The 26,745-nt window shown below is 41.5% G+C and overlaps 2 protein-coding genes across 6 annotated transcripts in view; both read left to right on the top strand.

The window, feature by feature from the left end:
• The first annotated feature begins 1,173 nt into the window (after positions 1-1,173).
• Positions 1,174-12,432, top strand: LOC139766574 (uncharacterized). Of its 3 annotated transcripts, XM_071695414.1 has the most exons (3): positions 3,962-4,096; positions 7,408-8,333; positions 11,212-12,432. In XM_071695414.1, the coding sequence occupies exons 1-3, from the start codon at positions 4,094-4,096 to the stop codon at positions 11,252-11,254; spliced, it is 972 nt and encodes a 323-aa protein (XP_071551515.1). In that variant the 5' UTR covers positions 3,962-4,093; the 3' UTR covers positions 11,255-12,432. The 3 variants fall into 3 exon arrangements, with proteins under 3 accessions (XP_071551514.1, XP_071551515.1, XP_071551513.1); XM_071695413.1 differs by lacking the exons at positions 3,962-4,096; positions 11,212-12,432 and adding an exon at positions 1,174-1,311 and having other exon boundaries at positions 7,408-9,684; XM_071695412.1 differs by lacking the exon at positions 11,212-12,432 and having other exon boundaries at positions 7,408-9,684.
• Positions 12,433-13,070: 638 nt separating this feature from the next.
• LOC139766571 (neither inactivation nor afterpotential protein G-like) overlaps positions 13,071-26,745 on the top strand; it is a 33,504-nt gene continuing 19,829 nt past the window's right edge. The window contains exons 1-2 of one of the 3 annotated variants that reach the window (XM_071695394.1): positions 13,071-13,195; positions 16,313-16,649. In XM_071695394.1, coding sequence (XP_071551495.1) covers positions 16,589-16,649 — 61 coding nt within the window. In that variant the 5' untranslated portion in view covers positions 13,071-13,195; positions 16,313-16,588. Of the gene's footprint in view, positions 13,196-13,839; positions 14,164-16,312; positions 16,650-26,745 lie in introns of those variants that run through there. The other 2 variants (XM_071695396.1, XM_071695395.1) reach the window with 2 other exon arrangements.

Genomic DNA, 26,745 nt, shown 5'->3' with positions numbered 1-26,745 from the left:
TACCATGTTGTCTTTGGTGACTGATTGTCCTGATCGTTTTCGTAATGATGGTAGCATACTGTTGGTTCATATTTTGTAAAAATTATCATCGTACACTACGTCCATTTGGCACTTATTGCATTAAGTAAAGCTACTCATTGATAATATTATCTTTTAAGACTTTATCATTATAGTCATCGATACTATTACAATTTCAAAATTTCGATTCCTTTGATGTTTACATCATCCACAACTCGCATCCACCTAAAAGTACCCATACCCTTACAGTAAAATATGGGCCTGACCTGGGCCTGTAATGGCACTTCGAGAACACACACTCGGCCTGTAATAGTAATGGCACCCCGATGAACATTCGGCCTGTGCCTGCAGTGGCACCCTGAGAACACAAACTCGACGTGTACCAGTCAGTAACAACAACGCAAGAACATCCACCTGATTTGTGTATGCAATGACTGACAACATACTAGTCCTGTGCCAATACTAGTACCCTAATAAAAGGGTGTCATTGACAAGAGTCCATGCCAAGCTAAGTATTGGCGATGCTTTACGCACACACACACACACAGAACAATTGATTACACGCGTGCAGCGATCATGAACTGATTAATCACTGATTAATCAGACTTTTTGGGATGAAGCAGTTCAACACATTTTACACAACACGCATATCCACTTAGGCGTCTACTACACTACAGTTACACACGGGCGCCATATGCCAGTAATGGCACCCCGAGCGCACACACTCAACCTGTGACATCAATTGCATACCCAAGGACGGGCTGTTACTGATATTTGCACACATACACACAATAGATCACTCATATTTTTAGTGATAAAGCAATTCATCATATTGTACATCCTCCGCAGTGAAACCACTACACAACATTAACAGACGGGCCGCTCTGTGCTAGTGTTGGCACCCCAAGCACACACTTGATCTGTGCCAGTAATAGCATACCTAAGAGCAGGCTGTCATTGACAAGAACCTGGCCAAGCTTAGTCATGGCGAATCTGTACACACACACACAAATGTCAGACATTTTAATCAGACTTTTTTCTCGGGCAGGATATATATATATATATATATATATATATATATATATATATATATATATATATATATATATATATATAGCGTGGTCTTACCGGATTCCGCCTGCTTTAGGTTACACCGCGAGTGAAAATGTCTTTGGCGAGGCTGTATAGCTGGGAGTACAGTAGACCGCAAGCTCCCACGAATCTGCTTAAGCTCCGCAGGTTCCCTTGCATCCAGTTAATCTCCGCGGCTTTCCACAGAGCTAAGTAACCCAGGTACGCATCGTCAGTGTTACACTTAATTCGTGTGAATATGTTATATATCAATACTGACCCGTAAAGTACTATACAACAATTTGGAGGCCAACCATTTCTTTACAGCATGAACGTTAACAGGGGCACGAGAAATTACCAATAACGACCAGAACTGGATCTGTGATGTAATCAACAGACCTTTTGCGGTCCACAATATCCTTGCTCATTCCCCGACAAAAGGGACGTGGTCTTTCATTGCCCAATGATTATGTTGGTGTCACATTTTAAGACATTTTATATCAAGATTAAAATTCACCACTCAGAAAATAGCCCATTCTCGTACAAGTTACCCAACAACATGCTCATCAACAACTGAAAAAGAATTACCTGACGAAAGTCTTATTTTTCATAGGCGGTGCATCACCCTCTAAACCACCAACCCCAGGATTTTCGCCCTTGAGAATAGAAATTATGGAAGCAAAAGGGCGTAGAACGAAAATAAAAAATAAATTCCCAAACTACATATTCGCATGTAGTTTATATAAAAAAAAAAAAATAAGCCTTCTTTTCTTTAATTTATCAGTTGATCTTTGTATTATGCAATTTTGACCACTAATGTAATTTTCAGTTTACTGCCACGTTATGGACGCTAGTTTTATGACATATACTTAATCCTTTTAACACTAACGTACCATCCTTGAGCACGTGGGTATGACTCTTGGGTATGATGGTCTGGCCTTTAACCTGGTCCTCAAGGGTCGGGTCGTACGTCAGCCTATCATACCCGAGGGTCGTAACGTTGTGCTGAAGTTGTGTGCTCGGACAGTATCAGCCATAGGGGTATACATCACCCTGTACCTGGAGGGAAGCGAGGGAAAGTGTCGACGCACACATGCACATAAGCTAAAAGAAAAAGAAACAAACTTTTTTTTTTTTTTTTACAGAAGGATGAAAAGAAAATGAAAAACACCGAAAACAAAAGCAAACACTAAAATCATAACGGATAAAGATATTAAATGAGAAAGGCTGGAATGAGTGGGGGGGGGGGAAATGAAAATATAATTCACGACCTGATGAAACAAAAGGCAGCTACCATTACCAGCACAAAGACGAGAGGTAAAAGTGATGAGCGTGTGGGCAGGGAATTAGGCTCCCTGACGGCACGGCTCGGCGGGGCTTCTCCAAGATAAGCTGGTTACCAGGGAAACACCACAGCTTGTGCCACTGCCTAGATGAGTGGCGGGAGGGGGGGGGGGGGTGAGAGAGATAAGAGGGCAAAGGAAGAACAATAACAGGAACATTAGTATTACACGGACAGGTAATGGAAGACCTAAAAATCTATGACAAAATTATTCCCTTATTTGTACTGCTGGAGACCACTCCCTCCGACGGGAAAATAGCAGTGAAGAAATACCATATAGAAAGAATGTACTGACGAGAATATTCCATAAAAAAAAAAAGGATGATTCTGTGTACAAGTTTTGAAAGCAGATGAGAGAAGTTGAGACAATATTATTGTTTGAGAAATGTTTCAGTGGAGACTTTGTTACGGTAAAAGCTTGGTACCACGCATAGGAACATTATTGTAGTTAATATCTGTACAGAAAATGCATACAAGCGACTCTAAAGCAGTGTTGAAGATACGTTGCATATTAAGCTTTTCTCCAATTGTATGAAATAATTACGCTTACTTGAAAAGTAAAAAAAAAAAAAAAAAACTGATCGCTGAGGTGTATTTAGCTGAAGTGGAACGATACATACTACATAGGCTGAACATTAAACTTGTGGCTCAGTGATACATTCTAGCATTCACTGTACAACGTGAGCTATCTGAGATCGCTCCACTAATATAGATGTTGATGATGCCCTTTATTAAGAAGGGGAGCATGTAAGAGAGCATTCCTCTTAATGCCTTCAGTATTATTCGTAGTCGAACGCCAGATACGAGGAAGCTACAAGACGAGTATTAAACATCGGTAAATGTTCGTAAATGCACGACAAAAACGCGTACATTCTTCTTAAACTCATTTATAGGCTAGCCGATGTTAAAGTGTATAATGCAGGTGCTGACACTGATGGCTAGGACAAATGATGCAGGCTAATTCAGATAGTGCCCCTAGATGGAGCAGTTAATAATGTATCTAGGAAATAGATGTCGGGCATATTTTTTTGAACTTACAGAAATTCGTGGGGTCCTCATACTAGGTAGGTTACGTACTACCTTTCATTATATTAGTGGTTCTTAAATATTTATAACGCCAGCACATTTTCATTGTCAGAAATAGATACCTTGAATACAGAAAATAGCAGTAAGATTGTGTATGATAAAAGAGTCATTAATGTCTTTCGATTTTGTGATTCATTGATCAATTGTGTTACAAGACAATGAAAATGCCATAGTAAAGGATAACGCCATATTTAGTTTCTGAGTGACATTGAACTTGTTTCCTGTTGGTGGCTAGTGATTTGATACTGCTCAACAGGTAACCATGAGCCAGGATATAGATATTCACCATACCGTAACTGAAGTTGATAACTTAAATGAATTGTATAAAAATATTTGTGGAGAACTCAAAATTATGAATGAATCCAATTAGCTACAGTTTATCTCCGCAGAAGTACAAACCAAAATTTCCAAGTTGGCAACTTTCAGTATCAATACAGGCAGTAAGGTGGTGTATGTGTTCTACCATGCGAGAACATTACCAGCTCGAAACATGTCGTAAAGTGTTACTATACAGATTAGTTAAGGAATACTCCTATGGTGGCGTGACAAACAACAGGCTCCCCCGTCATTCACTGTATGGTAAGTAATCTTAGAAGTGAGGTTAATATACAAAGAACCATATTTTTCGTAAGACTCAATGTGTTTTTCCTTCCATGTTAGACAGCCGGGTAAGGATTTTCTCAGATCCATCCCGTACACCACTTACTTTCCCGAGTGTTTGTATCTGTTGAAGATAATAAGTAGTAACATCAGATAATAGTGCTCTCCTTGAGTTAGTATTGTTGTGGCAACCAGTAGCTGTTGCTAAGACAAAACTTGCACTTGTCCTGGGGGGTTGGGATCCCGCTGCCGTAATAAAATGATTTGCGTACTCGATTGATACCAGTGACACTCTTGACAATGATAATTATGGTTTGAGTAGTCGTTTTTCGTAATAATATTTACTTTAGAATACGGTTTTCTAAGTCCTCGAATGCCATTATAAGCAACTGAGGGCACATATAAGCAGATATCTGACTTTACCGCTGTAAAGTAAAAGTGGTAAAAGTGGCATCAGAACATCTTACTTTTTTGTGGCAAATCACTTTTATATCTGATTTAAAGTAGCATCAGAGCATCTCACATTTTTTGTGACAAATCACTTTTACATTTGATGTATAGGTCTGTCAGCACAATAGTTAACACTACGCGCCGAGTCCAAATTACAAGGTAGTAAAGCTCTTTTCTACTTTAGCTATTTACCTGTCAGCAATTCTGTACTATCTGCATATGCTTAGGATTTTGACCTTATCAAATAAGTGAACATCATTTATACGATTTTATGGCCAGATACTGGACTAGTGAATCAGCGAAACCATCTTTAGATATCACTTCTTACGAAACACTTAGGAGAGAAATAACTGCTCATGTATTGTTCTAATGTAAAGAGTATATTAAAGAGTTTAACAGCTGCAGGTGCAGATGATAATATCACAGGATCTGGTGAGTGTATCAGAAAAGGTTTTACCATACCGTAATATGTGAAAAGCAATGCAAAATCGTTTAAACTGTAGCCAAATACCTGTTTTATTGCTTTTTCCCATATTTCTGTATTTTCTTTTTGTATATTTTCGTAATTTGTCATGTACGGTATGTCTACTATAATTTCAGCATTCTGAAAATATGATATACTATAATTTTCTCAACGGTAAACAAAGATTATTTAGTTTTCTCCCTTTTACTTGATGTAGTTGGGTAGATAATGACAGAGCCGTAGTTCAGATATGGATAGCCTGTTAGGTGTTAGCTTCTGATCAGGCACCAACTTTGAAATTGATTTAAGACCATTAGAGTAAATTGTCGGTGTTATGATATAATTAAAGACAGCTTTGGGTATAACCACATGATTAAAGTTGAATGATAATGAAGCAACGGACTTGTAATGGAGATGAATTGTTATTAGAAGTCAAACTACTGCGTAAATTGCAAATTATGCATTTAATGGAATAAGTACGCAAATATCGTGCCAATTTATTTGCGTTAAGGTATGCAGTAGTTACAGGGTTAGAAAAAAAAATAAAGCGGTCATAAAGAAGAAAGTTTCTCGGCGGAAATGGTCAGAAATGACTTTCAGCTGCTGGCCTTTCTGCTTCATTAGGAGATGAATTGTTAATAGATGATTTAGCTTGGCAGAATTATACGGCTTTCAACATTTTAGCTAAAGGTTTATGAAATGAGCTGTGACATAGTATATGTTCAGATGTTAGTCTTTCGTATGTTCATTAGATTTGAAAGGTTTAAGAGAATGTTTTCTAAGCAATGTTCACTGAAAATTTTGCACATTTTTTCGATAGCGTAAAACATTCATCATATAAAGAATGATGCCCTGAAATAGCTTCTTGGCAAGCATCTAAAAGAGTCTTGTTTGGAATCCATTTCCTTTACCAATTTGTTCGCGTGATTAATCATAGGTCATTTTCTGTATACTAAACACCGGAAACTGGCTAGACGTAGATCAAAAGCTTCATAAATGTTTCAGTTTATGGCTAAGAAAAAAATAATCGTGTATTACGAACATCGAGAGTGTACTGGACCGCCCAGCTATTATGTTCTCTTGTGAATATTAATAAAGAATATCAAAAGCACAATGACCTTTTGGCGTGATGTATGCCTTCACTGTATATTAAACTGCAAACAGTCGTGCAGTAGAGAAACAATGAAACCAGAACTTTTACAGGTTATTCTGTGATATGTGTAGTCATATATTCTGGAGAAAAAATGACCAGGGATTTCAGATTGACTCTGCGCAAACTTTTGTGAAAAGGCATTTAAGGAATTGTTTTAACGTTAAATGACAATGAAAATTGGTGTGTAGGGTATGGTACATTACTGAACAACAGGATAATAACGATATCTTTTACAGTTATGGAGTGGAATGGCGTTGTGTGCCATTAATTTCAGCATGTTACTCGGAAACAGTTAGTCGTTGGGTATCATTTGCAAGCCTGTTTGGGTATGTGGATAATACCAGGGGTTTCACATCAGGATATAAACACCAACTCGAAATATCTTGAGCACTTCAGGTATTCTAGTTCCAAGTTCATGCAAATTCTCACTGATGTCAACGTGAAGGTGTGGCCACCAGTCAAAAAATCTTGAAGATCCGCTACGGTTTTTAAAACCATACACGCTCTCTGTCTATTAAACCTTTGTTGCAAACCTGGATAGACTCGTGTCTTTAATGTTCGACACTGAGAACGTAATACTGCCCTAATGTTTAGGAGTAAATTCCACAAACTTGCTGATAATATATAAATCCTCAGGTAGGGACAATGACCATTTAGTTCTCATAGCCCTTAATAATGCTCTAGCACGTTTGTTGTCTTTTTTTTTTTTTCACGTCTTGCTTTGGTGTCGAGACCAATTGCGCTTAGCCTTGTCAGGGTCTACAGGGGGGAGTAACAAGATAGGAAAGAGCAGACTTGATATTGACACTGGCTTTAATGTTTTATATTTATTTAAAAAGAAAGTCTAAGATGCTTTTTCACTGATGAAATTGTTTCCATACTTGCAAGAGAAGGTAAATGTACTTCAAAAAGACAATGTACTTCATATTAGTTTAAATATTTTCTCGTTAGAATTATGATCTCTAACAAGACTTATTTTATTTCCTAAATGTTCCGTACACGGTAAGAATAATCACTGTAATTGTCACTTCCAATGAAATTGTAATAAGCAGACTTTTCAGGATAATGTAATACATTACAAATTGACTCTCAAAATTAGTAACTTTGTGTTTTTTACTGTATTTATTCAGATTTTACTTCCCAAGAACTTAATTGACATTTTTTCCTTAGTAGTATTTATATTCAAGTGAAATAGCAAATTAACAGTATGTTCTGCTGTTGCAGGGTGAGATGGCTAACAGGGAGGTGTGTTGCGTGGTGTGCGAGGAGCAGTATAGTTACAATCGAACACCCCATAACCTGGACTGTGGTCACACCTACTGCAACCAGTGTTTGGACCAGGTGCTGGGCCGGCAACGGAGGTGCCCAGAGTGCCGGGCCTTCATCAGGGCCGCCACCTCCGCTGACCTTCCCGTCAGCTATGCCTTGCTCAGGTTATGTTCCTCCAGCACCAGTAACATTAGGACCAGGCATCGTAGCAGCTCACTACCCTTGACCCACAGTGGCAGCCAACCCGATGCTGGACTCTGCAGTGAACACGGCTCCCTCCTGCTCCTCAGGTGTCAGACGTGTCAAGTGTGGGCATGTCAAGAGTGCCAGACAGAGAACCATCCTGAGTGCAAGTTGTTGCCAGTTGTCCGGGCACTTGACGAAGCCAGGGAGACCAGTACACAGCTTGCACGATCTGCGCTCCTCAAACTGTCAAGACTGGAAGAAAAAATGGCTTCAGGAAAATCTCTGTTAGATTTAGAATGGAGAAAGCATGTGGAAAAAATTTCTTGCCTCCGTGCGCAGATTGTTGACGAGAAAAAAGCTCTCGATGGCATTAAATTGAAAACTAATGAGATGGACAAATTTGGAAAGGAATTGGATGCTTGGGGCACCATTGTGAAGGCAATAAACACCCACTTGGTTTCGGACCAGTCGCCCCAGGAAGCAATGTTGGCCATTCAAATGTCGAGCGACTATCTGAGGTCGGTGGTGTTGAGTACAGAAGAAGTAGAGCAACATCTGCAGCCATTCCTTCCAGGACCCAAGTTACCAAAGATCCCCAGCATCAACACGGGAAGAGACCTGCTTCACACCCAACATTCGGACAGTCAGAATCGCATGATGAATGACATCATGAACAACTCTACAGTCCCCAGAAGGTACTCCTCACAGACCAGGGGAGGTCATCACCTCTCAGACTGTCTCATGCAGTAATTTCACTCTACACACAAGAAATTTCTTGTTCCATAATTTTCTTCCTTTAGTTTCCTTTGTTGACGGGCTGGATTTCATCATCTTTTTATCATTGTTGAAACAAAACGAGTGGGGAAAAAATCGAAAGAAAAACCCCGTGATTCTGTCGTTTAGTCTACTTTCATAGGATTTGTTTCTTCGTCTGTTTTCATGTAGGGTGACGTACCAATTGATTTTAAAGAGAGAGGATGATTTCCCTGCCTGTATTTGGAAACTTTATATGTGAAACCAAGAATATTGTTCGCCCTTATTTTACTTCCTCTGTGTACTGCTTACTTGGTTTCAATTCACCAGGGATTATTACACCTCAGTCTTTTCCCTTATTTGTTTCGTAGTTCAGAGTTCAGGCTGAAGCTTGCATTCTCGTATTTACTAGCCATGTACAAAACTTTGGACTTATCGATATCAAAATTCATTTGTCACTTATGACCCAGGTTTAACAGTTTGTCTATGTCAGTTTGAAGCTGCAGACACTGAATCTTAGTTATAGATTTCTTTCTTAGTAACGTTCGCGAATATCTTACGATGCAGCCCATTATCAGTATCATTAATATGCATTATAAAGAGAACCGGTCCCAAGACTGATCCCTACGGCACACCACTTGCCACACAGAACCACTCAAAGGCTTTAACCATTAATCATTACTCTTTATTTACTGCCAGCCAGCCAACATCCTAACCACCGAAGTACATTATATATATATACCATATGACTTTAGCTGGTAACCTTTGATTCGGACCTCTATCGAATGCTTTTTGAAAACCCAAATTGATGACAAGGATACTTTACGTTCATCATACATGATTTATGTCAAAAAAAAAAAAAATCAAGGAGATTTGTCAGATATGAATGATTTCGTCGTAACCATGCTGAGAATCATTCATTAAGGATGTCCCTCTAAATGGTGTGTAATTTCGTAAGTCTTAAAGTACCGGCTACACGTACTGGCTCCCCTTCTGCAGGATAAACAGGTCTCTGCTCTGCAGTGGTATGGTGACGCCCCAGAGCCTTATTCAATGTTTCCCAACATGAAGCTTCTTCTAGTTTGTCGCTGAAATGAGTGTTTACTTGCGAAGTCTTTCTACTATGATGCGAAGTTAAAGTGAAATGTACTTCACAAACAGCCTTAGTGTTACACTGAACACACAAAGTCGAGAAATGGATATCTATAATCTATAGGAATTAGTTTTCACTGTTTTGAATCATTGAAAATTCGATTTGGAGATTTCGATATTAAATTTTAAATGTGCAATGTTCTCAGCATTATATATATATATATATATATATATATATATATATATATATATATATATATATATATATATATATATATATATATAATATATATATATATATATATATATATATATATATATATATATATATATATATATATATATATATATATATAAGCTTGATATGTCTCATGTATAGCTACAATCATTTCACCTCATAGCTACAATGTGTCTATTGGTCATTTGATTTTGGTAGTCTTAACTGTTAACAGGAGTGTCTTTCATGGTCATCAGAACTAAACGGTCATGACAACCTGGAAATAGGGTATCTGTATGAGAAAATGACAAGTGTTAAAACCGTTTGCTTCATATCTTTTAGCCGTTCTTTATACCATTTCAGTTGCACGTCGAAAATCCTCTGTATAATTTCAAGTTTTATTTTTCATCCTCGCTTCCGGGCGCATGATTCATTTGCTTTGGTACAATAATTTTTTTTGTAGATATCACTGATGACATAAGTTGTGGCTGGTTACAAGAGTAGTTTGTCATTTCATTAAACTGGTCATTATGCCTATCATCTACAGACATTCATCACTCCCTTTGCAGTCCCATGTCAGTGTGTTTGGCTCTTAGCTCACTGCAACATCTAAAACTACATAGCCAACGACCGGACCCAACATGAAAAAGAACTTGTTCCCTGCAACACTTTTCATGAGCCAATACAGGTCTCCTTTCCCAAATAAAGACATGAATGACAAAACACAGAAACACCGAAATTACCTGACAAGCACAACACAATCGTCCGACCACCTGTCTTAAACGCCAGTTTCCTATACACAGATATGAAACAACGCTACCCAGACACATACGTGTTATACTTTTTCGTGTGCGTTCTAGACCCAACCAATCTCCAAAATTGCATCACAGGAGACATTGTGCCAAGATGCAACTTCTATACTTAAGACGCTGATCACTTAATCTCAATTACCCTGTAATGACCCCTAAAGAGACACACACATCGCCACACTGTTCCCTGTGGTACCTTCGGTGGTCGTGACCGGTTCGCTGACTGCTGCGCGAGTTCCGTAAAAGGGACTCGTGGGGTAGGAAGGTAATTTGAGGTAGTTTATATATATATATATATATATATATATATATATATATATATATATATATATATATATATATCTGATCTGACGAGAAAAGAGGTTGCCAAGACAGTTTTGGGCATCAAGGAGAGTTAAGGTAAATGCACAGTGATCGACTTCATCATTTTCTTTGATGACTTCGTTTCATTTTCCCCATTTTTCTTTCCATTTAGCCTATCCTTTTCTTTGATAACTTCGTTTCATTTTCCCCATTTTTCTTTCCATTTAGCCTATCATTTTCTTTGATAACTTCGTTTTATTTCCCCCAATTGTTTTTTCCTTTTAGCGTTTTTCTCTCATTTTAGCCGAGCAGAAACGCGAATGAACATCAGTGTCGAACCATATTTTAAGAAAGCTGTATCTTTTTTTTTTATGCAATTACAAAGCATCCACATTTCAGCGTCGTCCTTCCTAGTGTGAGGAGAACATCGCGACAGCAGTGACCATTCTAGTGGCTGACTCTTCCCTAGTAACGATTGAGGATGATCCACTTCTGTTGACATCGTGGACGTCCCAATGATGAGCCGTTCCACCTTGTATCCAGGATTTAGTTTCACCACGATGATATTAGTTTCGTGTACTCTCATCTTGGTTGTATTGATCACTGTTCTGTTGTGGTCTGGGTAGGTGATTCTTGGGTGACTTGAAGGAAACTCGCCTGGTCTTACTTTTGTGTTGTGTTACATCACGTCAGCGGCTTGTGGTCATTTAATTCCATATAATCCCGTACTTCATAACCCGTCCGGTACACAATTTTAGGATGAAACTGATAAAGTGAATGTAACAGGCTAACCTATCCCAATCCTGGTAATGTGACCGCTTGCGGTAACTTGATTTTTTTTTTTCCCCTTGTGATCAATGGTAGAGTAGGAGTCTGCCTGCATCTGACACCCTCATATCATTCATCACCTGCTACAGTACACTGGCAGCTTCAAGTCATGACCTGATCATTGATGAATCGACCTACAGAAATTGTAAACTTTGTTAGAATGTTTAGATACAGATCGCATGTGATTAAGCCTTAGTCTGCAATACATAATACCGAGACATTAGAAAAATTATATGTTGTGATTGTAATTCGTGTAGCTAGAAAAAATATATATATTGTGTTTATAGATAGCATAACAAAATGAAAAATATATATGTTGTGATAATAAATAGCGTAGCAAAATTAAGCATCTCAGATTGCTCTCGATGACACCTCTAGAATTGCTTGTATGATAAGATAGATTAACAACCCTTAGTATGATGGAGTGACCTCTGACCTAACCCCTACAAAGGTCATTCCATCATACTTTTCGTTCCCAAGAATCACACCGTCGAGCTCAAGGGGGTTTATTTCAATACAATATCCGGTGAGGGAACAAGCTCATAACCACACAAATATAGAAGTATGACTGGCTAAAAAAAAATAAATGTAACACTTGTTTCTTTCTGATTATTAATGCGATGTCATCCTATGATAGTTCCTACCTTAAACCAGATGTTACTAGCTTCTCAGATAATTTTAGTTAAGTTATGACATCAGCTTCACACCTCTGTTAGATGAGAGGAAACTGTCAACATCATTATTCTAGAAGTTCTTTTGTTCAACTCTCACCATTAAAAAGAAAAAAGAAAACTTTTTATTAGCCTGTATATCTGGATACCCACATCAGGTTCGAGAAAACTTGGGGAGTCGTAGCTCAATTCATCAATGAACGTGCACACTTAGGCCTGTGTCGCCTCCATAGTTCTTTGACCTGAAGTCTGAAAGTACCATGACAAACCAGACCGTCCTGTCATCTGTAACAAACTTTATAGTGTCTCTTGGTTAAGTTTGATGGATGGAACTTTACGTTGACGGCGTTAATGACCCTAGCAGTTGATAGGCTTATACCCTAAACAAGCAACCAATCAACTGTGCTACTGCAGCTGAACTTGGAATATCTTTTCATGTTTCCCAATGTTGTCCTTACCAAGTTCAGTTGCTGTATTAATTGATATATATACACAGGGACGCGGCAAATATAGTGTCTCTCCGTAGGTCCTCGTCTTATTTGCCGTCCGTGTGTGTGTTTACGACTATCCAGGTCGTCTTGGGCATTTGTGTACTTTTCTTTCCGTCCGTCCCAGAGCAAGTGTCCCGGATGTTAGAGTGTGGACATACGTCGCCAACCAAGCAACCTGACAGCCCTGGCCGTCCCGCTTGTCTTCTTCCATACTTCTGATGTTTTACATCATCCTCCCCCAGCCTCACCCCACTGTCCCCCCACGGGAGGGGGAGCGGCGCCCCAGCTGACCCGGCAGCAGGTGGAGGAGCCAGTGCCTCTCGCGCCCCGCCGGAGAACGTTACGAGTCGGTCGGTGTGCCGGTAGAGCTGAGGTCCACTGACGGACCAGCAGGTGACCATGCTGAGCTGGGAAGAGTGTAACTGTAGTGGGAAGTGTGTGGTGGTGGGGAGAGTGTAGTGGTGTTGGAAGAGAGCGGTAGTGATGAGGTGTGTGGTGGTGGGGAGAATGTACTGGTTAAGGGAAGTGCAGTGATGTTGGGGAATATGTAGTGGTTGTTATGGGGAGAGTTTCATGGTTGTGGTGGGAAAGTGTAATGTTAATAGTGGGGAGAGGGTAGTGGTGGTGGAAAGAGTATGATAGTGGTGATGGAAGAGGGGAGAGTATAGTGGAGGTTTTGGCTGAGAGGGAAGAGTATCGTAATGGTGGTGAAGAGAATAGCGATCGAGTGTTGAGCTCATTTAGACAGATATCCATATTACTTTGAGCAAGGCTGACGCGTAAAGTACAGATATATCCACTTATACCCAGTGTGGCCCTCATTTTGTTGGTGTGGGGTTGCATGGTGATGGTGACATACTCACCTTACACGAGATTTTTTAAACGTTTCATTCTTCTCTGTTGAAAACTTAAGACGTAAGTCGACGCGAAGGTCAGGTCTTAAGTGACGTAAGTGAAGGGTTTTAGAGAGAGAGAGAGAGAGAGAGAGAGAGAGAGAGAGGGGGGTAAGAAGGGAAGGGGAAGAATAGTTTAGGAATTTCGGACCCAGCGGAAACAAAGTCTACCATTTAGAAAGAGGGAGGTCGTTGTTGTCAGGGAAGTTACAATGCCTAGCTAGCCGTGAAGGGAAAGAGACATCACAACGGACAGAGTAATCATGTTAAGGTTGTAGTTTGCGGGATATTACGTGGTTTCAATAATGGTAAAGACCAACAGGCAGCCAGCCCTCGGAAGCAGAAACCAGATTGATATCTGAAGGAGAAAGAAAATGAATGAACATTGACGTAGGGCATGCAGGTCAAGTTTCGAGGTCAGACTCGGATAGGTGATAAGTCGGATTGCTTTGGACTTGACTCTGTTTAGTAAGTATTATATCAACCTCATGTATGAGTGCAGTGCTCCATATAATGACGGATCAGTATATCACAATTTTCGCGTCCTGAGAAAGATTTAGGCGAAAAGGTAACCGAATACACACACACACACACACACACACACACACATATATATATATATATATATATATATATATATATATATATATATATATATATATATATATATATATATATATGTATATATATATACATATATATATATATATATATATATATATATATATATATATATATATATATATATATATATATATATATATATATGTATATATATATACATATATATATATATATATATATATATATATATATATATATATATATATATATATATATATATATATATATGGGGATAGGGGATTAAGAATACTTCCCACGTATTCCCTGCGTGTCGTAGAGGGCGACTAAAAGGGGAGGGAGCGGGGGGCTGGAAATCCTCCCCTCTCGTTTTTTTTTTTTTTTTTTAATTTTCCAAAAGAAGGAACAGAGAATTGGGCCAGGTGAGGGTATTCCCTCAAAGGCCCAGTCCTCTGTTCTTAATGCTACCTCGCTAACGCGGGAAATGGCGAATAGTTTAAAAAAAAGAAAAAAAAAAAAAAAAAATATATATATATATATATATATATATATATATATATATATATATATATATATATATATATGTGTGTGTGTGTGTGTGTGTGTGTGTGTTTGGTGCTCCACTTTCCTGAAAACTGAGTATTGGAACATAGTTTGGGTTGCATAAGAGCTATGTTATAATTCCAGGGGTACTGTATGTTACGATGTTGTTATAACCAATAAAAGTGAGCATCAGGTTTGTGCGAATGTCTTAGTGTGCAATTTGATCTACTTAACGGATAAAAACCAAATTAATTTTAGTTGAATAGGACCCAGGGGTTTGGTTATACGGCCTGCTGAAATGTCATGGTAAATCCTTATTGATTGCAAAAGCACGGCTTTGATGGTAGGGAAGCCTTTCACATGAGGCTGGCCGACAGGGTCTGACCTACGCACAGACGTGCACTGAAATCTTGTCAAACCTTATAGAGCCTTTACCATTTATTTTAATCTCTCATGTGCTGGTGTCTGTAGGGGCAGTGATTACTTTGAGAAGTCGGAAGTTATATGTGTGTATTTAATTGTTCCGAAGCTTACGCGAGAGGCGAGAAGACTTAGTGTGGTCACGCCGTGGGGATCGCTGCGGGAGGGTTGGTGAGTGGTGACACGGGAAACAGCCCGGCAAAACAGGTGATGGCAACAGCCCCGCCCAGCCCGGCCTACCTCCCGCGGAGGTGAGACGCTACGCCTTCAGTTTTCGACCAGCGGCAGAATGAATGTGAAATAAATCTTTAGGTACAATGGGATGGTATTTCAAGACATCATTGTTTGTAACACTATGGTCACAGTTCCATGCTTAAGACATGCAGTAAATTCCTCCCATCTCTATCGTCCAGATGAAACTCATGGATATCAGTAATGGCAGTCGGTGAGGATTCTTCCAATCCTCCTTCATGATAATGGTCACATCAGTGGTGACGGGGAATAGAGGATGTATTTGATCAGCTTGTGCTGGTGGTCAGGAGTTCAGCTTGGCTCAGCACTGGTATGGTCTCGCCTACCTCGACCTCTGCCTCTGGTGGAAATATCACCCTCAGACCTAAATCATATCAGCTGGCTTGGAAAGATAATGCACCGAAACCAGAAGCCCCTAATCCACAGCCAAACCCCAAAGACTTTCCCGTGGTATCCCCTGACCACTTCATATCCCTTGGTTCACCCAACTGACGTTGCCCTTTGTACACACTACATCGTTCCAGTCGCTCTATACCATGCACGTCTCACACCCTCCAGCGCAGTAATTGTAATTAATGTGGTATGAATATTTGGAAATAATGTATTTCATTTTCTACTAGATTAGTAAGTGGATGGAATGATACATTAACGCGTGCGCGCGCGTCTGTGTGTAAAGGGGAAGGGCCATGGTAGGGGAATTTAAGGGTCACCAGCGTCTGGTCTTTGCACGATCCAGTTACGGGGATTCAGTGAAAATACACTCAACAGATGGCAGTGCTACCCGGCTGATCGCAAAATGTATGTTTCATATCCTTCGCAGATTTGGATTGATTTTCGTGATTGTACTTGAAGGCCCGATTTGTAATATTGAGTAAAAAAAAAAAAACCAGAAAACTTGAATCGCAAATAATGATAATAACAATCCTAAGAGGTCTCAATACATCTTAAGAGCTGTGCGTCCACTGGCTGCCTGTTTTATTCTTCCCTGCTGAAAGAGTTACGATTCACAGGTAGGAAGTGGTGAGAAAAGCAGGAAGTGCTAGTGTGATCTAGTGAGGAATTACCACATACATAACTGCTGGGAAATATCGAGAAGATGGTGCAACACCAGGAGCAACAGGAGGATCAAGGAAGTGGCTGGAATTTCACCCGTTTAGGTAAGGTTGATGATGTACGTATACATCATTGAATGCCTTTGTTGTCTTTTATGATAATTACGAAAATGGCCTCGTAAATCAAGATAAGTTCTTAGCAGTCCATTGTTCATAAAATCCATAAATGTTTGCTTTGATTAAGTGTGTTCTGCATTTCACAAAACTGTAATCCCCCCCCCCCCTCAAAATGCTTAAAGATAAAGGGGCATATATGATACTGCACTTCAGTCTTGGTGTCCATCCTCAAACGCTGTATCCTGTAAATCTTCAGTGCACAACTCTTCCTGTCCTAACTCGAAATCATTGCAACTAGGGCTTGTTAGTTACCACCCTTAGCTTACATCAGGTTTCAATTTATTGACTAGCGTTAAAAGAGGATGAATATCTGTCAGTAGTCACTTGTCTGCCAGGACTGGGTCTCGCACATAGGCCTGCATATTTACTGTTCACAGAGGGACGTTAACCACATGACCGTGAGTTGTGAGAAATATGCATGTCACTCTCCGTCTCCGCAGCATGATTCTTGAATGTGTTAAAAAGTGCTCACCTTAGATTCCAGAGGGATCATGACATGCGTAGTTCTCGCACTATTATGATTTTAAAACAAAACTGGTTAAGGTTTGGAAAAACAGGGAGGTAGTGGTTAGAGTTGAAACACTTACCTAGTTTATCATGGTGAGTGCATTTGATGAAATCTTAACCAAACCTAGACTGGTCAGGAAGGAGCTGGTGACACCAGTACTTATCCTATCATGGTTAGCGTGAAGCAGGTGAAACCTTTTCTCCAACCTAACAGGGTTAGAGTGAAATCCAGAGCTAAGGAAGGTCAGAATGGAACGTTTAAACATATACCTAACCACGCATAATCAAGACAAAACTAGTGAAAACTTTATTCAACATACTTCGTATAGTTAAGATGGAGCTGCTGAAACCCCTATCTAGACAAGCAGGATAAAGGTGAAAACAAGGTTTCGGTGGCTCTGGTGAAATATCTACTTATATAGGATGCTCAGAATGGAACTCTTAAAACATTTACATGTAGAATGTTGAAGTCTTTATGTAGCCTAGTGCGTAAAGGATGTTCAGAATGGAACTTTTAAACATTTACCATATGTAGAATATTGAACGCTTGATGTAACCCAGTGCGGCCAGAATGGAACTGGTGTAAACTTATGTAACCTAGTTCAGACAAAAAGGGAGAAGCATAACGGTTTACTTCAGACAGAAAGGGAGAAGCTTAACGGTTTACGTAACCTAGCACAGTCAGGATGAAACTGGAGAAGTTGTACGCAAGCTACAATGGCCAGGTTGAAACTCGTGAAAGTGGTATGTAACCAAGCATGGTCATTTTAGATGTGGTGAAAGATTTGCTAAACCCAGATTGGTCAGATTGGAACTGGTTACCGTGAAAACTTTGCTATGGCCAGGATACAGTTAGTGGTGGTATTATTTGACCCAGAGTGGTCAGACAGAATTTATGAAGTCTTTTTCTATCTTATCGTGGTCAAAGCGGAACTGTTAAGACCTTAACACTAGGAAAGTCAGGGAGAAACTGGTGAGACCGAAGTCTAATACAGGAGTGTGAGAGAGGCACTGTTAATACGTTTATGTAACCCAGCGTAGTCAAGATGGGACTTATAAGACCCTACACTCGGTCTTAATGGTATCCCACCGGCTGTTTACAGCTCCACTATTGAACGGCTAATGACAGGATTTTGCTCATTTTATTATTATTACTATTAGTGGTAGTAGTATAGTGATACTGATATATATATATATATATATATATATATATATATATATATATATATATATATATATATATCCTCTTTTTTAAAGCTCCTGTGGCTTTTAGGTCGCGCCCAACGGAGGAACAAGGTTAAGTTCACCTCTTGAGTTGAGTAGATCCTCGATGGCGCTTTTCCGTCGGCTGACGATGATTGATTCTCGTCGAAGTTAACCTCTTGCTCGTAGAGCTACCACTTGCATGCGAGGCCCGTCGACTTAATCAGGCTAACGAACCATTATAATCCATATAAGGCTCGCGATCCTTATGAAGTGTCCCCATATGTGCTGAAACACTTTACGGCGGCACTAGCAAGTCACTCGAAGTATTTTTCAATAGGACATTAAAGGAAGATGCATTTAAAGTGGTATGGAAAGGTGCGAATGTCGTGTCAGTATCTTAAAGGTGATAGAGAAAAGGCAGTGAATTACATGTCAATTTTTCTTATAAGTTTGGTCTGCAAAACACTGGAAAACAGAATCATAAGCGTGTGGATGACTGTGCAAGAGAAACTTTTTAACTGAGAAACCACGAATTCGGGGAAAGGATCCCATGAACTGCATATCTCGTAGACTTTTATGAGAGGGTAAATTCCATATTAGAACTTATCTAAGAGATGGATAGATAGACTTATGTATGCCTGAACTGTCGCAAAACTTTTTCCGCCGTGCCCCATTAAGAAGCTAGACCTACTGGCGGCACAAGGGTCGGACGTCTGATGTAATTGTTACTGAACGGACAAATAAGCTGCAGGACTTTATGCTTGGAAGAGACCTAGAAATTGACATTGTGCCTGGCCTGTCACCGGAGTTTCATATCAGGAGAATTGTGAAAGAAACTAATTGTGTGCTGGCGAACGTTAGAATGGCGTATAATAATGTGAAGGAAATATTTAGTAAGCTAATCAGATATAGACCAAAACTGAATTGTCTCTCTCAAGTCTGGTCACCGCCACCTAAAGAAGCGCGATCTAATTGGAAGGGTCCTGAGGAGACCAGTTAAGATAGTACCAGAGTTAAGAGATGAGGTACAGCAGGAGAGGTTGAGGGCAACAGATTTATCTACCGTAGATGAGAAAAGAGAAACGGATGACCTGAATACGGCCTTTACTTTTCTAAATTAGCTTGACGATGTCGACAGTCAGCAGTTCTTCATGATATGCAATACCAGAGTAACTCTAGGCCATGTCAAGAAACTAGGAGTGTAAAACTCCTTTCCCTTACAGTGCATATGGGTAATTAATTACACACACGCAACCCTGGGACCTTTTTTATGGGGCTCCTGCAGCCTCTAGGCTACATGACACTACACGCAGGAGCAGAAAAATGGTAGATTTTTTTAGAGCGAAATCTATTAGAAACCCATACCCCTATCTCTCCATTGATGATAGAGCCTTCTTAAAGGTGATATCTCATTCGCGGTGTAGCCACTTATATAATTTAAGCAGCACTTACAGTAACACCTACATACACTTTTCCATGTGTGCTTTAGGATAGAACTCTCGCAACGCTCAGTAAACAAAAGCGTCCACCGAGCGGGACTATAGGTCGTGGAGTGTGGTGATGATTATATTGGTAGTTATTACGGTAAGTTTTGTTACATAGGGAGAATAGGAACCCAGTTTGATGGTGAGGCTCTGAGCTGTTCACCCCCCTCACTTTTTTATGGACCATACAGCGTCCTCGCCTGGCCACTCCTCACCTCCCTCCTCCCAACGTTAAGTGATGACGGGATTTCCACTCACTGTCGGAAGTTCAGAAACAGGAAGCAGTTAACTTCTTTTTGACTTATGAGGTTCTACCCACTCCCCCTGCAGAGTAAGGTGTCTGTTTAATCCCTCCCTCCCTCGGTACCTGTCATGTGTGCTGCCTGGCCCGAGTCCCACCACTACCCGGTCACATCACCTGCGCGTCTCACCCGCCAAGTATCATTTGCCTCGCCTCATGTCACTCTCCTGCCGGGGCTCTCACTGGGATAACACCAACGTCAGATACCTCTCTCTCTCTCTCTCTCTCTCTCTCTCTCTCTCTCTCTCTCTCTCTCTCTCTCTCTCTCTCTCTCTCTCTCAGAGACTGATGACTAGGTCTTTGAAGGAATGGGCAGAGAAGGCGACATTATCCCACCCCATTTCATTCGAAAGCCTTACTCTGGTTGCTAGTATGCATAACTGAGGTGGACAGTCATATGTAACCGCCTCATCCACTTTCCGGTGTAAGTGTTGTGGAGTTTAGTGTTTATTTCCCGAGTTCTCCACTTGGCAAACAACATCTGGAGAGGGTTTTGCCGACTCCATGTGCGAGTTGGTAACTTCATCTGCTCAGGGAACCTGACTTCTTTAATGTCCATCTGTTTAGCATACGTCTTCCCGACCCGAGTGAGGTGTGGGGTGAGGGCCCCAGGTGACGTGATGTGGTGTACGAGGGGCGGAATTGGGGTTTGTGGGGGATCCTACCACCCTGCCCACCTCAGGGCACGGTAAGACGGACGGACCACCTGCCACACAGTCTCGTGGATAAATGTCAAGACTCACGAGTCCTCCACGTTGAGGAGGACCTGGATGGCATGGCAGGGTTCTACCAGTTGTTTAAGTAGACTAAGGTGCTGAGGGACGCACCATCCAAGAGAAAGGACGTTCCATATGGTAAGGGAACGTGAACATCATACAGTGTTCTTACTGATTTTGCAATATTTCAAAACACCCGATTCTCTTGCAGTGTTTCTCGCAGTGGTGTCCGTACGACTACTGCTGTCTCTCTACTCTGTTGTGTGTCCCTAAACGGCACCAGCCAGGGCGCCACGTCCTCCTGCCTGATGGTGTGTGTCCCTCAACACCAGCTGTTGCCTGTCGTAGCTTGGCTTAGTGTTGCGTGTCACCGGTGGTTGGTGTACGACATCGCTAATGGTTGCCCATCTCTTCATGAAGAGAATGCCAGAGTTCAGCCATAGGTAGGGGCGTATATACTCCAGGGGCCTTTTATAAAAGACCATTTAAGTAGACATATCCATAACATCGGGCACAGAGCACTGCCTCAAGAAACTAGCCCCCGCCACCCACTGACAGGAGTTGCTGGTCTTATTAAGCAACATCATCACATCACGTCCATGAAGGGTTTGGATGGAGAGGCGGGCGATATTCCCGAAAATCCTCGCCGCCCGTAGGCTTGTCGGGACTCTCTGATGCTTCGTGCAATCAATGGCGTCATCATCGCCCAGGACGGTGCACCAGAGTATAAGATGCTCTTGGCTGGTGTCTCCCAGTGCGATGGCTCAGGTTTATATCTCTCACAGACGGTGACTAGAATATTTGTCGCCGTTTCATCTGAAGGGATTGTTATTGTCTGATCTGCTTTATATTGTGAGTGGGACTGGTTGATAAAACGGTACTGGTATCTGGTTACTACGTGTGTATATACACGGTTAGAAATAGTACATATATAAAAGACTAAGAGGCGGAGTAACACGATGGTAAACTCTTCCTGTAACAGACATAGACACACAACTTTCCTTCCTCCAGCCTGTCTCCTGTGAAGAACGTATCTTCAGGGTAGGTTGCGCGACGTCAGACCCTCTCGTTAACCAGCACTCTGGTGAATTAATGACATCATAATCTAATCTCCTGCTAACATCTGATGGAGTGACGCACGCGGCACACTGACAGTAAAACTGCTTATCGAATTAACTTATTCTCGCATCATGCATGCATTTCTCTTACTCCTACTTTGGCTTACAGATTGTATAAATGTAAAAAAGGAGGAACAAAGTGATTGTACTAAAGATTAACGATACGTTAATTCGCCGATGGTATGTAGCCAGTGTCGTGTCAATCTAAATAGATGCAGGAAGAGTCGCGGAAAAATGTAAAATTTTTACCAGCTTTATATGTTTGCTGCGGGCTGGAGTCGATGGGGACAGACATATGAAGTTGGAAGTCAGAGATGAAGAAAATAATAACGACCAAGCGTTGGCAACGTCGAAGCGTTGGCAACGTCCAAGCGTTGGTGAGGAAGGATATACCATCATGCCGGACACAGCTGGACACCGTTCCGTGATATATGTTTCATTCTAATTTCCGTTTTCAGACTGGAGCCCACAAACCATGAAATACGCGTCTAGTGCTCTCCAGCTGGACTAATAAAGATACTGTTACTGCCGATCGAGTCGTTTCTAGCCGCGATGGAGAATGGCTGTGGGTCTTCCGCGTTAGTAAAATAGATGATCATTGAGGATGGGTCGTGCAAATTCTTCGTGGCAAACCCTTGAATACTGTGAAGCACTAGAGCTACTGATATAATCAGGATGTCCATGTTCAGTAAATCAGGAATGATTTATTAAAAGAAACGATTATAGAAAAACAATATGTCTATACTAAAACTTTGTTCTCTAATGATATAAATAGAGCCGTCAGTATCTAAGTTAGAACGCACCATACTAGGATACGCTTTAACGGATTTTAAGAGATACAAGGATGGCATTGAATAATTCAATTACAGAACAGGAATGTTAACGTGTAAATGTTCATTTCTCATATCGTCCTGGCCGTGTGCATGTACAGTCGCACACACACTCCTTAAAACACGTAGGCACCTGTACGTAATCACTCTGACTCACAAATGCAGTAGCTGCTTGATAAATGGTAAATTTACTTATGTGTGCTTTCCTACACACACACACACACACACACACACACAACAAACCTGGAGTGATGTGACAATGAGGTAAGCAAGTGCTGAGTGTGGACATGTAAGGTTTCCCCCGGCGGGGCCACTTAAGGCGGTTACCTACTACCTGGTCGCTGGAAAAAAATATATCGATCCGGCGGCTACGCTACCGTGGAGAGGAGGTCGTTTGTCTGGCCATGTGTCACATCAACTGGGGTCAGATCGTTAAAGAATCCGGATTCCAATTACGGTCATCTCAAAAAACGGTTCCCTGGTCCAATTGAAAGTATCGGAAACAGATACTGAGGAAGAGAGACAACAACAAACCGAAATTGGTGGACTGCAGTCGTACAAACAGTCTTATGAATAACTATCCTTGGCTGTTCCTGACCAGTGCCTGGCTCTGGCTCAAATCATACCGTGAGCATGATGAAGCGTTCCAATATGTGGTCTCCCTGTACCTGTCTGCACTCTGCAGTTCTTGGTGACGATTTGATATGTTGATTTTCTTTCATTCATTGACATCTGTTGTGCTCAGTTGAAATTGTTGGCACAGTGTGCACGACGGTACGACCCATTTTAAGTTCGACGGTATGACCCTTTAAAGCACGACGATACGACTCTTTAAGCACGACGACACGACCCTTTAAGCGTGACGGTACGAGTCTTGGGTAGGACACAGGGACGTTTAAACTGGCCCTTAGAATTCAGAACAGGTTCCAAGCCATCATAGCCGAGGGTCGCACCATCGTGCATAAGGGCTGTACCATCTTCAGGGGATGGTACGAACGTGTTGGGTGGCTCAGCAGGCTGCACCTCCTCCACACACACCCGGTGGTACATGTGGTACTCGTAGCCCGGGCCACCCAACCATAACATCAGTCAGCCGCTGAACACTGTACCGGGAATTTTTTGGGGGGAACGAGGATCGTAAACAGTGGGTCTGGTTAGCTCCCGTCTGGGACCCCCAGAGGCTGTTAGCGTATGCGGTGGGCGCTACGTGTTGGCCCTGAATAACAGCAAAATCTCGTCTTAAGTACTCTATAACTATCCTATCACTTAAGCCCTCACAGGTGTCTGTATAGAAAATGTGACACGCATTGGCACGGGGATACTTCTCGGAAGAGAACAGAATGCTAAGGAGTTCTAACAGACACAGACCACTGGGGTCGTTTTCGAGGCTTTTCGTGATCGTGGAAGATGTCAGAAAGTCGTAGATTATTGTGATAAGAGCAGAAAGACAATAATGTTTCAAAGAGAAAACCCTGCAAGGTTATATGTTTATTTAGAAATGTTGAACTTCACCTCTGTGCTTCCTCCTTCCAAAATATTCGTACCCGAGTTTTTCAGGAAGATGCCGAGAACTGCGGAGGAAACCTTAGACCAGCTAAAACACTTATATCGGCATTTTGCTTCAATTTCCTCTTTGTCAATGCCGGTCAAAAGTATCTCAAATATTTTGTGGTTGTATAACCTTTCTACACATGAATAGTATCATCGGCATACAACAAAAGCATTCCTAGACGCCACTAAAGGCCATACTTTTATCAAATTTCTTCTTGTTTATTGTAACAAGATTTCCCTCACATATCTGGCATTAAATTGACAGACCAACACTGAACGACATTTTTGAAAGCCTGTGTCATATAACCCCTAAGCTACAAGCCGCTCACTTTCATTTCATCTTGATTCGTGTCCAAGACGACGAAAAAAAAGATAAACTTTTGGTACTACTCAGTTCAACTGGTTCCTCCACCCAAATGCTTCTACCTCGTTCTTATCGCTGTCTGGGGTCCTTGTGTCATTACTGTCAGTTGTGGACGATGTATTAACCGAGCCACTCCTCGTGAAATTCACTTACGTTGCAAACAAGAAGAAGAAAAAACTTATTCATCATCAGTTTAATGTCACAGTTAGGCATGAATGATATCTTGGGAGGAATCGCGAAAAGGGATCGCTTAGTTAAGCATTAAGCCGTGAGTCAGACGGTGAGACGCCCTGCGGACAAAAAGTATAAACCGACCCAGCACCTGACGGTCACGGTGTCTCATTCTTTCCAACGGTTGTCGCCCTTGTGGAGCCCCTGACGACGACGGCTTATCCGTGGTACAAGACGGCATGATAGATGATAGCTCGACCTTGAACTTCATCCTTAGCGCCATCATACCAAGGGTCGTACCGCCGTACAAAAGCGTCATACCTTCGAGTACAAGGGTCGTGCCGTCGTGCACAACTGTAGTACCGCCGTGGACAAAGGTCGTATCGTCGTGCACAAGGGTCGCACGCCCAAGAGATTGTGGAATAGAGAGAGCAAGGGGCACTGAAGGAAGTCATATCATACACAAACGTGTAATATAATGAATCATTATGTTGCATGTTTTAGCTCAGCTACATTGGCATCCTAAACAGAAATGATGTCATGTAATTTGATCATTCACCCACAGAACCCCTCTTATGGGGCATCTGTAATTTTAAGGCTGTGCTCCAATCAGGAGCCAGAAGTTCTTCGCCACCGCGGGAAATGGCGAATATGTATAAAGAAAAAGGAATATATATATATATATATATATATATATATATATATATATATATATATATATATATATATTATGAAAGACTCGTCCCCAGACCAGCATGGAGAAGACCCCCCTTTCCCTAGCCTCTTCCTCCACCTCCATAGGGTCTCCAAGACAACCACTCTACAGAAGCCATGTCTCTCGTCCTCATTGACAGACACTGGTGGGGAATGGGGCCCCGGGGGCCCACCTGCCTGCCTGAGGACAAGTACAGCGACTTGTTGGGTAGGGAGGGAGGGGGAGAAGAGAGGACGTAGCAGTGGACTGGGGGGATAGGCTAGCCGGCGGAGGGAAAGAGATGTGGACGGAGGATGATGAAGGAACGGAAAAAAGGGAACGGGAGAGAGGGTGGAAGACTGGCAGAGTTGAAAGGGGACTAAGATATGGCAGGATGAAGGAGAGACGGCTGAAGAAAGATGATGGAAGAGGGAAGATAGGAAAGGAATGGATCAGGGTTGACGGAAGATGATAGAAGAGAAAGAGCGAGATGGAGGCAGTGTAGCAGGGGTGGGAGGGAGGAGTAGAGTGGTGTGGGACACACGCAGGTCATGCTGGGAGATGCAAAGGACATTAAGACACACACCCGCCACAAGTGTGGAAGGTGGGTATGTTAACCACTTGGCCACGGGACCTATTCTTACTATATGTTGTAGTCCAAATAGCATCATACACGACACCAGCGTACTTGTGATTTACAGACAAATGTCAACTGTAGTACAGAGTTCAAGGTGTTTGAGGATGTGCATGTCACATGTACGTCCTGACACGTTCAGGAGCCTGACTAAAATTGAATTATTTTTTCCCCTGAAGGGGACGACAGTGGCGGCAACTGAGTCTTTATGTAAAGCTAGTGAGAGCCTAACGTATCTTTTCCCTTTTCTTCATTTCCTTCTAAGAATTTTGCTCTTCCTCTTTTTTCTGCTCTTCTTCTATATCCTATTTCTGCTACACTTTCTTGTTTTGTTTTCCCTCGCGTTCTGCATGCTTTATTCCCTCCTACACCTATTCCCTCGGTGCCTCATTCTCCTCTCTAACTCACCTGTTCTCTTGTCCACTTTCATTACCCGCTACCCGTCCTC

Source organism: Panulirus ornatus, chromosome 58, assembly GCF_036320965.1.
Source record: "Panulirus ornatus isolate Po-2019 chromosome 58, ASM3632096v1, whole genome shotgun sequence".
In the NCBI taxonomy this organism is placed as follows: domain Eukaryota; kingdom Metazoa; phylum Arthropoda; class Malacostraca; order Decapoda; family Palinuridae; genus Panulirus; species Panulirus ornatus.
The sequence above is the reverse complement of the archived record's forward strand: the minus strand, read 5'-3'. Positions and strand labels throughout refer to the sequence as shown.